Here is a 12,913-nt window from a genome sequence, read left to right as displayed (position 1 = left end):
TATACTAGCCATTTTGCAAAAAAAAAAAAAAACAAAACACAGACACCTATTAACTTGCTTTGATTTCCAGACAGTGACAGAAAAGGAAGTTTAACTCAGGCGATCCCGTTGTTTACTTTACTTACACTGTAGCTTTGCAAAATATCCTTCTTGCTCTAAATTTTTTGGGGGGACAATCAGTACTGGCCACTTTAAGCAAATCTGCTTACACCCAAGCATATGCCATCGATATGGCAGTACAATTTAATTGGGGGTACAATTTATTTTTGAACTTAAGAAGTTAAAAATATAATCTATGATCACATTAACTATCCTTCCCCACCTCTGCATCTCCTCTTGTGTGAGATTCTTCCGCATTTCTCTTGATAAGTGATAAAGTCGGTGAAGTGTGGATGCATGAAAAAGAGCATTTCCTGATTTCCAGAAAACAGTAGAAACTTTGTGGTAGTAATTTGCCATCAGCTGTGGTTTGGGTGGTTTCTTTGACAGTGCGAATAGCCCATGAATATCCTCCACTGCTTTAAAAGCTTCCTAAAGAAAGAAACAAATACACTACTTCAAGGAAGTTATTTGCAACTGCCAAAAGAGTGAAAAATATGCATTCTCTGAAGGCTTTTATATGACTATAATACATAAGTGCCTCTAAAAGCTGAGAACATCAGCTTTGCCATCTACATTGATGAAATCAAGTATTTCCCACTAATAAAGAGATCCGCAGTAAATGCAAATAATTTAATTTCACCTGTGACAATTTGTTAAAGATTATTTAATTTGGATAATTTTCTGCAAATTGAATTATTTCAGTTTTTCAAGCTAAAAACCAAGAAAATTCTCAGAATATCAGAAATTTTCAGACTACATCTGCTATTTGAGCTTTTCACCGTTTTCTGTATAAAGCATGTTTGTGAACAAAAATGAGCAGTTTCCCTAAAAACATACAAAATCATCTTAGAAATGTCTTACATGCAATTACTTACGCATCTAAAACGGAAATTATGCAACAGAGAAAGTTCTCCAGATTCACAAAAACAAAAAATCACATCTCTGTATTTTGAACTAATTTGACATTAGAAAGATTCCAAAAGAAAAGTACATCTTGGAGAAGTTTCCTTGACAGTACTCTCACTGGGTAGACATTAGCATTCTTCAAAAAGCAGTACTGGGGCCCCAACCTAACAGACTTTACTGTTTACCAGCTACTTCTCAGTGACCTAGTTCATGGGAACACAAAATGTCAGAAGAGAAGACATACAACTTTCACTTTCACAGCTTCAACAGACTTCAAGCACTTCACTATTAAATACTACCAGCAGAAGCTTGCTTTGAAATGCTATGTGAAAACAGCAATTCTAGGAACATCAGACTTTAAATATTCAGTATGCATGTAGTATCACAGTCCAGATATATAAATTTTATTCTTCCGCTATAATCCTATCTTTATCAAGGAGTATATAGCATGAAACATGACTTGAGCGGAAAGATTCTGGAGAAGCTGAAGATTACGCTGTGATTACAGTAGCCCTGCTGCATACCTGCCACAGTTCCATGCTAATAGCACTATCAAGCTGCACAAGCCTGGTCTCCAAGTGCATCGACTGGCTATCAGGATTGTTGAGGTTGATTGCTGTGCTTTGGTTGTGATGACGCTGGATCTGCCCCAAGTGCATTCTCAGGTTATCACAGAGTTTACGGAACTCAGCCTTACGCGTGTACTGTAGGCAGAACTTAAAAGCTGCAAAAACGAACAATATAAATTAGGAATGTTAACCAATGTTGATTTCACTATAATCCTAAATGGCATTCAAATATTAAAATTAATATATTTGAAGATCTTAATTTATAGTCCAAAGACATAATATATATATATAAAAAACATATGTATAATTATATATATTATATATATATAGATAATTATATATTATATATTATCTATATATATTATATATGTATTATATATATAATACAAAGACATAATCCAACTCTCACGTATAATTAATTGACAATGCAGAGCACTAACATCCTGACCTCAAAAAATCGATGTGCTTCTACATAATTAAGCTCAATGCATCTCTTTAAAATGCTCTAATTTAAGCAAGGTTTCTTGTTTTTATTTTGAACTTAGTGCAAATAAAATTCTGTGGCTATCAGGAACTCAGGCTCCGATTCTGTAAAATGTGGGGAAAAAGTCTCAAGTCATTTAAATATGGTAAGCTAAATGAAGCTTTCAGAAAAAAATGGAGACGAAGGCATCTAGAACTCATCTGACCGTCACCTTTCCTAATGTACTTGCACAATTTGAGTCCAGTAAAAAAATATAACAGCCTCTTTTTTAAAAAAATACAGAGCCCCAAGTGGTATACATACAGGAAAATTTTTTCCACTCATCTCTTATCCAAAAAAAAAAAAAAAAAAAAAAAAAAAAAAAATCTGCCACAAACAGCACAGAAGAATCTGTTCTTACTAATTCAATATTTGCAGAATAATGCTAGAAAGAATCAGATGAAACCATTTCCTATTATCTTCCAAATAGTGTTTTCCTAAGTTATGTCTGTTTCAAAATGTATAGCTTATGGTAATTTTAGAGTACCCATTTATGCATGCTAGCTCTTGAATTCAGTTGATATAGCATACATCAGTGGAAAGCACATTTGTCATTCCAGATAAAGCAAAAACAAGACAAGACAATTTTGATCAATAAGTAACAGAAAATAAGAGACACAGCACTACCAATTCTTAATGTCAGTATAGTCAGGAAAAAATAACTTTTCCTTGAATGTTTTCTTACATGAAAAGATTGAGAACCACACTAATTTTAGGGAACCTTTATAATTTTAAGAATATGATGTGCATACATACACACATGTAAGAAATTAACGTATTTTCAACTCTGAGGCAGTATCTAAATAAAAATAACTTGCAATTTTGTAGTTTTACAATATATAACATCGGCGTTCTAAATCTCATTATACTTTGGCTTCCATCTTTTTAACTTACCTTGCTGCGCAATATCATGGTACAGACGTTCCACTCTGGAATTATTTCGGAGAAGATCCAAACATTGTCTATATGATTCCCACAGAAATTTAACCCAAGGTGTCAAAAGTAGTCGGTCAGTACGATCCTGAGTGTCTTCTCCACTCACAGCACTCAAAAGAACACTACAATTGAGAGGAGAGGACGGATTAAAAACAAGGAAGTACTTTATTCCCCAGAATTCCAGTTTTTCAGGATCTAAGATGAGACCAAAGGAATCTGAACATCTGAAAAGAAATCTACTGCTTATTTTCAAATTAGTTCCTTAAACTTTTCCTTTAAAGGATGCAAAGGTATCTTTGCTTGTTTGCTAAGTTTCAAACTTAGGCCCCTGTATACGGACTGACACATACATGCTCCAGAGATAACAGAGGGCTCAGGGGTCTGCGTGTCCTTCACATGAGTAAGCCAAAGGAAACTAACTCTGGGATTCTCACCTTCCCTCAGGTGAGAGCAGCAGTCAGCAGCAGCTGACTGTTATTCTGTTAGATTCAAATATCATTATCTACTCAGATACTTTCCTGCTTGCTGAAATTTCCTTCTTCAGTCACCCGCAGTGCTAGAGGGAGCTCACTTGAGCTTGTTGACATATGACACAGCGGAAATCAGATATTCCATCACCTTATGATTTGCATTTCCTCCCCAAAAAGGCCTCTGTCACATATAAACAGTTCAACACACCCTCTACCTTTTATTAAAAACAGAAAAAGATGAACTGAGTTAAAATTTTGTCAGTAACAAACTGTAGGCCAATCACACTAAATGTCAATTTTTCTCACTGCTCAACTAATAAAAATCCCTCCAGCCATCACTTCAACCAACTATTTTTCCTAAATGCTTAAACACTGGTAACAACAACACATTCACATTAGAAGTATGAAATCCTTTTAAAATTCTGATATGAAAAAAATGGTCTGCTAAAAATGTCAGAAGTAAGATCTGACAATTCTGCTTTTACTGGTCCCTCATTCTACGTTCCGTTGTTCACAAAAAATAAAGAATTGCAAAGAATTCCTGAGTTACTAAGACAAATTCACTGTTACCACCAACATTATCCCTTACGCTATGTAGTCCTGCGTCTCCCCACTCATGCCAAAGATAAAATTAAGAAGCATCTTTACCTTCTCTCAGCTTTCATTTTTAAAAACCCTTTCTGAACTCAACTTCTAATAACAACTCTCAATTCTTTTAACTCTCTAACTACTTTTTGCTACATTGCTTCCAGTTCTAATTCCACTAAAGATGGAATTTCACCAGTGACTCCCCCAACAAATCAAGCAGAGAACGTAGAGAAAAAGAAAAGCAAGAAGTCTAGAAAACATGAACAAAAACCACTGAAAACTCAAATGGTTCATCTGAAGAAATGACTGAGACATTTTTTAGACATCAGATACATAAAAGAGTAACAAGGAAAGGAAGAGTCAGTCAGTCAATCTCCAATGTCTAGGTATTGATGAGATTCCTCTGCAACAAAGATTATTTCAATTAGACATTGAGAGTAACTTTTTATTCTTGAGGACAATAAAATATCAAAATACGGATTGGCAAGGGAGGTTGAGGAATTGCTATTATTGAAGGATTTAAAGAGCAGGTTAGACAATGCCATCAGGAAGCCTTTAAATTACAATTTATCATGACTCAGTGTAGATGGAAAGATTCAATAGCCTCTTCAGATCTTTTTTAAGACTAGATTTTTTAGATCTTGGTCTTCAACAGAGTATACCACCTGAAATATGTTAGTATTGAAATTGCCTTTTCATTGCCATGTGGCTTTGTCATCCAGAAACAGCCACTAAGGACAGTATTATAACCTTTTCATTTTTTTGTAACAAGTGAACAGCCCTCTTATACCAGAGTCTTACAGTTAACATTTAATCTATGGCCTTCTATTCCATATCTTTATGAATTTTATTTGACTACTGTAACTCCATTCCTCATGGTCACCTACACAAGACAAATGTCCTCCACTTTGACAGTTTCTGCCAATTTTTTTATCTTCTGTAAACTTCTCTAGTTTCTATGCCAGGATTTTCTTCAAAGAATTCACAGTAAAATTCTTCCTACTTCATCTCTCCTTTCATCGCTGCATGTTGTCAGTCTCTCACTAAGAAACATCTTAGTCACCTTCCAACTCAACTGAAAACACCCCTTATGGCATAGTATCATCAGCTTTATTTTGTCTCAGGTTAGCTCTCTGACATTTCTTGAATCTAAAAAATTCAGTTACCCAAAAAACTACCAAATTAATCTGATGACATGTACCCTTTGGCAAACTTGTGCTGATTTTTTTCCCCTAATGTTTAACTCCATGTATTACTTCCTTCAAAAGTCATTCTAAAGACCTAAAAGCTGTTATGACCAAGATAACCAATCCACAATTGTTCAAACCACTACTCATGCTTACATAGGGATGATGAGAAAAATATACTCTCTACATAGACGGATGTCTGCAACATCTTTAGTAGAATTATTTCATATTGTACCTGAAATTTCATCTGCTAGTATTTTCAAAACTCTAGGGTAGAAATCATCCTTCCACTCAAGACGAAGAGAAAATTGACCTTTCCCTCCACCTCAGACAAGGTGATTTCCTTGCTCCCCAAAACTGCTCCCCTTTTATTCCAGCATCAACGTTCTTACAAAAAAACAGATGCAAAGTATTGCGTTTTTTATGTCTTTTTAGTATCTTCTGTAAGGTTTAATTTGGTTTGACTTACGGAGATTTTAATTTATTCCCCACACCTCTTGATTTCTTAAGGATATGGAACACGTATCTTCTTCCAAACTCAGTTAGAAAGACTGAAAACATTATTTGCACCCCACCTGTCACCTCTTTTCTGCAGATGGCATCACATACATAGCGCTATCAGCAGAGGTAATGTGAACATTCCCTAAATCAATAGATTAATTTGAAGGATATATATATGCACTTTGAGCTGATCTCACTTTGCCTGAAGCCGATTAGGAAGGTCTCCCACAAAACATTCTGACAACATTTATGGCAGAGAAGAAACCAGTAACTGGAGAGTGCTTACACCGTAATCTGGCACTGCTTGCTTAAGCTAAATGCTAAGTGAACGTCAATACGCTAAAGTAGATGTATTTACTGATCAGTTCAGTCCTCTTTTCCATTCTTCCAAGTTCTTCTGTTTCCCCTCTTTAGATGATTTTCCATCCAATTAACCATAACACTCAGAACCTTTTTACACCCTTTATTATCTTATCAATTACCTAAGCAAGTGTAAAATAACACCAGCTTTTGTTTACACATGCACAATTTGGTGAAAAAGTCTGAAGATTATCACAGTCAGGAATGAATTTGGCCCTAGTATAATTAATAGCATTTGTTCAGCAATCGATAATGAACAGTTTACAGTCCAACACATTACATGTGCATCTATGTAGATCTAAGCAGACCCTAGAAAGCTAGGGCCCGGTTCCCAGAACAGTTCTCACTGTAGTTATTTTTTATTTTCTTTTCTATAGTGGTTCTGATTCACTGATTTTTGTTCAATTCAGGCTACTAATTCCATTTTCCTTTTTTTTTTTTTTTCCTCCACCTCTAGAACATCATTAGTGTCTCAGTCAATCTTTTCAATCTTATTCTTGGTTTTCTGAACGGCACATACTGCAACTGCTATTCTACCACATTTTTATTACTCTTATACTTTCATCCTATACATTCACATTCCCTTTATCCTGCTGTCTATCTTTCTACCTATGGAAATTCATTTTATCCATTTCTGGACATGGTGCTTTGACCAATCTTCAGGTCCACTTAAAAAGATGTCTCCACCCACACAACCAACTCTAAAAAGCAGCTAGTCAAATAACTCTTATTCTTCCTTCTGAGTAGGGATCCTTCCTGCTCTTATATATCATCATCTATACTCCTTGCACACTGACCCCTGGCTCTGTCCACCACTTCTCCTCTCTTCTAGGGTACAGAGGCTTCTCCATTTCTTTCCCATTCACTTTCTGCTTTTGCTAGTTTCTTTTCTTTAATTTTCTGTGAAGCAGATCAGTTTCTCAACTCTGTGTCTCCTCCATTAGCCAGCTTGTTCCAGCAGTCCCACATTTCTATGGGTCACCCGCCTCATACAGCAGTTCACCTTTCAGTCTAGCATGTAAAACTGAAATTACACAGTCTCCCTCTTCCATCATATCCTTATCCACAGTCATTTCCAGCTGCATTTCTAATCCTCAAGTCTTCTGTGTGCTCTATCAGAAAACATTTTGCATCCATATAGCTCTTACTAGGTACCCTTTAAGTATAACATCCAGTCTGCAGTTTCTCTATCCAGCTACTTCTGACTTGTCAATATTGCGAATCTTCTCCTCCACTCCCTCAGTCATTGTTTTCATTTTCATTCTTTACTTCATTCCTACCTTTAAAGAAAGAGATGTGGCAGAAGAAAAAACAACACTCCAAAATTATTTCTAAAAGTTCCCGAGCTGTTTCCTAGTTCTACTGCATTTAAAAACCCCGTAACTATACTATCTATAATACAACTATGTTAAAAAAAAACAAAGTGCACAAAAATAAAGTCACACACCAAAAAATTTAGAAAATGTGATCTGTTATTTATATAATAAATTAATTTTCCTAACATTGCTGATTTAACTGCACCACACAGCTCATATAGATCAGTGAAGAATTTCATAGTTCAAGAATTATAAGTTTGGAAATTATTTTAAGGCAACTTGAAAGAACCAAGTTAAGTCTCAACTCGAAAATGTTACAATGCCGTTTTCATTGTTGTCTTATTATATATTCAAATTCAAAACATCCATTGGCGATCTAGAAATCTTTATGCCAGTAGTTTACAAACACAAATATTTTGCTGTGAAGGGCTTACACTTTAAAGAAAGGTCTCCTACCTTTCTGGAGTTTGAATGTTATCTAAGTCTTCTATATCCAGTACCATCTGCTGTGATTCTTCCTTAGCTGCTTCTGTTTTCTCTTCAGCTAATTTTAAATAGGCTCGAACAACATCCTCTAAAGATTTGATGTTCACCTACAGCAACGGCAGAACATCTACGATAGTTTCCTTTGCAATACACAGCATGTATTTAATAAAAACAGGAACATCTATAAAGTAGATTTATTCTAATTCAAGGCTAGTTAGTTATTTTTTAGGTCTTATCAGATGACCTATACCATGCTGAAAATCATAAATACATTTCAAAAGCCATACCTGCTGACAAATATTCTTGTACTGGTACAGTCCTTCTTTTGCCAGATGACTCTTGCGGAGATCCACACAGAGCTCTAAGTACTTCAGCATAATAGGCTCGTGAATCTTTTGCCATGTTCGGTGTTTTTTACTTTTCATAACATCATAGAGAACATCAAGGGCAGGCTGCTTTTTGCCAACCTCAAGGAATTCTGAAAGTAAAGTCTAATTAATAGGAGAGTTGCAAACCAAAACATTTGAGATTTAAATGCTTAATATTGTACACTTTTGGAATTTAAACAACTCTAACCAAAGTCCATTGATAGCTTGATTTAGTTGGCCACACAAAAACTGCTGGCAGATGCAACTGCAGTAGCAGTTTTTCAATGACATTCCTGGAAACCAACTGCAGACCCCTCCATTAATATAAGAATTTCAAGTAGATATAGAGATGTCTATCCATCAGTACTTAATCAAGCGCTTCATACATATTAATAAAATACATGTATCCAATTATAAAGCTATTTTCATCAAGAAGGTCAATGAGTATACACCATGAGCCTTGTAGCACAGTGCCTACTAATGCCATTTAGCAAGGTCCAAACTATGAAAGTGAATCTGGCACAAGTCCTGCCCTCAAACCTTCAGTCTTATCCTGACAAAAAAAAAAAAATTAAAAAGCACTCTGCAAAGTTGTTTTGGATTTTATTTTTATTAATTCGGACCAGTTTAGTAATTCACTTTATAGAACAGTTTAACTTACAGCTTTTCAGCCTAAACAAAGAGGCAGTAATTTTTTACACCATCCTGGTTGCTGAAAACAGTCTTTTTGACAGCCCTAGGTAGCTGCTGTTACTAACACAATCTCTCAGCATCACAGCAACTCCCATCCTTGATACACCACATGTTCTCCTCAGTACAAAATATACTAAACGATCCCAGAGCAAAAAGAATCATAGAATCGGTAAGGTTGGAAGGGACCTCTGAAGATCACCCAGTCCAAACTCCCTGCTCAGCAGGGTCACCTACAGCATGTTAAACAGGGTTGCATCCAGGCAGGCCTTGAAGATCTCCAGAGAAGGAGACTTCACAACCTCTCTGGGCAACCTGGTCCAGTGCTCCGTCACTCTCACAGGGAATAAATTCCCCCTCACGTTCAGGCAGAACTTCCTGTGCTTCAGTTTCTGCCCACTGCCTCTTGTCCTGTCACATGGGACAACTGAAAAGAGTTTGTCCCTGTCCCTCGACACCCTCCCTTCAGGTACTTGTACACATTGATATGATCCCCCCTCAGTCTTCTCTTCCCCAGGCTGAAGAGGCCCAGCTCTCACAGCCGTTTCTCGTAAGGCAGGTGCTCCAGCCCTCTGATCATCTTTGTAGCCCTATGCTGGACTCTCCCCAGTAGCTCCATGTCTCTCTTGGACTGGGGAGCCCAGAGCTGGACACAGGACTTGAGATGAGGCCTCACCAGGGCTCAGTAGAGGGGCAGGATCACCTCCCTCAACCTGCTGACAACACTCTTCCTGATGCACCCCAGGATACCATTAGTCTTCCTGGGCACAAGGGCACATTGCTGGCTCATGGTCAACTTGTCATCCACCAGCACTCCCAGGTCCTTCTCTGCAGAGCTGCTCTCCAGAAGGTCAGCCCCCAGCTTGTACTGGTGCCTAGGGCTATTTCTCCCTAGGTGCAGGACCCAGCACTTGCCCTTGTTGAACCTCATGAGGTTCCTGTCCGCCCAGCTCTCCAGCCTGTCCAGGTCTCTCTGAATGGCAGCACAACCCTCTGGTGTGTCAGCCACTCCTCCCAGCTTGGACTGAAGCAGTACAGTCAGTTACCAACGTTTATACAGGCCATACACTAGGAGCATTCTTAACTGCACAAAGGTAAAACAGGAGAATGCTGAGAACAGAAAGCAAAAAAGATTAAGAACGAGAATGGGAAAAGAAAAGAGAACGAGAAAATTAAAAAAAAATGAACTAAAGATCAGCGCTTAACTAAAAAGTAATATACTCTTAAAAGAAGAAGTATGAAATACTTTCCATGAAGTGCTTTAGAAATGACTACATTCCTAAAGAAAGAATGTCAAAATGGATTAAAGAGGAAAAGCAAGGCCCTGTTCATAGCATTCATGCATACAAACAGAGCTTCAAAAAGAGGAGGGAGCTTGCTGTGCACTCATCATCCATGTTTCAAAAAAAAATATAATCAAGAGTTCTAGAATTTGGAATGTTAGAACTGAAGCTAAACTTGGCTAAAAGTTGCAGTCCAAAAACAGCAGTGGTATTTTAATTATGAATCATAATACCACATATTCAGCAATTCTGTTTAAATAATGAGCTTGCATAGGATGAACTTGTTCCTTTATAGATGAAGTTTAGGGTTACATTTAAAAATAAATAAGATCACTATGTGACAGTGTTCAGCAGGTTTTTTTAATTACCCACAAGAGAGTTTTAATAAAGCTATAGTCCATCCTGTAATTTATGATGCTGTTCTCTCTCCAGGCTGCTTTGGAAGCAATTACTGTTCAGCTTTACAACCTTTTATTTATGAAAATAAACCTGAATAGCAAGTTGAATTCTTGCAACAATGCTAGGCTGCTCCAACCATGATTCTCGGTGGTTGATAACCAACTGGACAAAGTACAAAATTAATTCAATTGTTTTGAAACTTTTCATTAATTCTAGTCAAGCAAATTCTTGTCAGTAAGTGAAATAATTAAAGCTAATTTAACAAAGATTTTCATAAAGTACAAAGTGAACCTGAAAAGTCAAATACAGTACACATCACCTTATCTTACAGCTGAAACTGTAAGCTACAGAAACAAATTGTAACTGAAAGCATTAGCTCCTGAATAGCTAGCTACCTGAATGCCTTTTTTTCCTTCTCATCCATTATATCATGGATACCATTACATATGTTAAAAGGTATTCAAAAATAAGAACTGAAGCTCTGACTGGACATGAACTAGCTGATATGCACAAGCAACTAATCTAGTGTTAACTAAAGCCCTTAGGTAAGCTAAAGTTTCAATGTGAAAAAAATGAGTTGTTACAGAAGCTAGCTAAGATGTCACACATGATCTAATATCACTATTACAGAGCAGGCTAAATATCTGCAACAGCAAAACTGCCAGAAGTTGCATTACCTCCTTGACTACAAAACAATAGCAGATACTAACAATAGCTACAGGTTGGCTTTGACCTACATCTGCTGTTTGGGAGGAAAAACATTTTTTTCTTAAAAAAATACACATCTAAAATCATTCAAGCTGTTTTTTTTTTGCTTCTAAACATCCTGTATGTATGTTGAGGTCATTAAGGAAGCATAAAACACATCTAAATGCTGACTTCAGCTGTATGTATAAATACAAAAACTAACACTCAGGAAGCTGCACTGAGTTTCCTAACTTTGAAACATGAATTTAACATTAAAGTGGTTTCCATGACATGTAATTTAGGTTAGGAACAATTTCTCACCCTTTACTATACTCAGACATGGCTAGATTGCTGCTTCTGCAGTTTAAAGCTGTCATTTTTTCTAGTCAGTCTACTTAAGCTTAGATTTCTTCTATTTGTCAAGAGTACACTTTTCTTCCCCAGTCCTCCAACTCATTAGAATTTAACAGATCTACAGCAACTTTGCACTGTTCTTCAAAACCAGGAAAGAGAAAATAAAATCTAAGATTTAAAGAACAGTTTATAGTCAGTACGATATACTGACTGGTGTGACTTGCTCACCAAGGAAGTAAAACTTGGGAATTCTGAAGTTTCAAGTCCAAACAGAGTACAGACTACTTTGACATATACATCTTTACCAGTAAGAAATATACAACTTCCTCACAGGATACACTAGACCAAATTTTCTCTTTTGTTTAGGCAGATGTTATTTCAAAAATAACTTAAAATTAGAAATTTTGAGGATATTTAGTATTTTATTTAACTTTTTTTGTTGATAGAAAATGGAATACCTGAGCTAAATAGAATTCCCAGACTGCTCAGCTTCTTCAGGTGTCATTTTAAGATCCACATATTGTCTGTAATTTTGGGATGTCTTTAAATTTGCATTTTGCAAGCAGCCCTTTATTGATGAGAATTCTAAGTGATCTCTTGCTGACCACTTAAATAGGTTGCTAAAAAAAGGTAATGCTAAAACTCTACACTTAACTTGAAAGGCTTCAGCCTGCATAACATTTAAAGAGTTTAATAAGGTGCCTTCTCGCCAAGGTCGATAATGGGTGAATGGTAAGGTTATTAAATACGAAGCCCACGAGGAAAAGCACGCCCTGGGACGAGATCGGGCGTGAACTCCTCCCGGAGCCCAGGTAAAAGCCGAGCGGGACACAGCGGACCAACGGCCGCTGCAGCGCCCTGCACACACGGGGAGCCAGCCCCGCGGCGAGCAGAGCCTTTCGCCGCCTTCGGCAGCGGCGGCGGCGTCGCCGCGATACCGCGCGTACCGGCGGCGGCGCTGGCCGCAGGAGCGCCCCGCCGCCGGGGCCTGCCCACCGCCCGCCCCTCGCCCGCAGGGCGGCCCGGGGCCCCGCGGGGAGGCGGAGGCGGGGCCGGGCCTGCTCCCCTGGCCGCCCGGGCCTCGCCTCGCCTCCGCCATGCGGCGCGGCCTGTGCCGTTCCCTCTCGGCAAGGCGGCGCGGCGCGGCCCCTCGTTGGGGGGGGCAGTTAACGGCCGGGGGGCGGCGCG

At 37.9% G+C, this 12,913-nt stretch overlaps 1 protein-coding gene across 1 annotated transcript in view; it reads right to left on the bottom strand.

Moving 5' to 3' along the window:
- EIF3A (eukaryotic translation initiation factor 3 subunit A) overlaps positions 1–12,913 on the bottom strand; it is a 37,004-nt gene that overhangs the window by 23,796 nt on the left and 295 nt on the right. Inside the window, exons 2-6 of the mRNA XM_062580739.1 lie at positions 8,232–8,422; positions 7,915–8,051; positions 2,995–3,158; positions 1,533–1,732; positions 323–531 (exon numbers count right to left, since the gene is read on the bottom strand). Coding sequence (XP_062436723.1) covers positions 323–531; positions 1,533–1,732; positions 2,995–3,158; positions 7,915–8,051; positions 8,232–8,422 — 901 coding nt within the window. The remainder of the gene's footprint in view (positions 1–322; positions 532–1,532; positions 1,733–2,994; positions 3,159–7,914; positions 8,052–8,231; positions 8,423–12,913) is intronic.

Source organism: Rhea pennata, chromosome 7 (genome assembly GCF_028389875.1).
Source record: "Rhea pennata isolate bPtePen1 chromosome 7, bPtePen1.pri, whole genome shotgun sequence".
NCBI lineage: Eukaryota > Metazoa > Chordata > Aves > Rheiformes > Rheidae > Rhea > Rhea pennata.
Note: the sequence above shows the minus strand (reverse complement) of the source record. Positions and strands in the feature narration are given on the sequence as shown.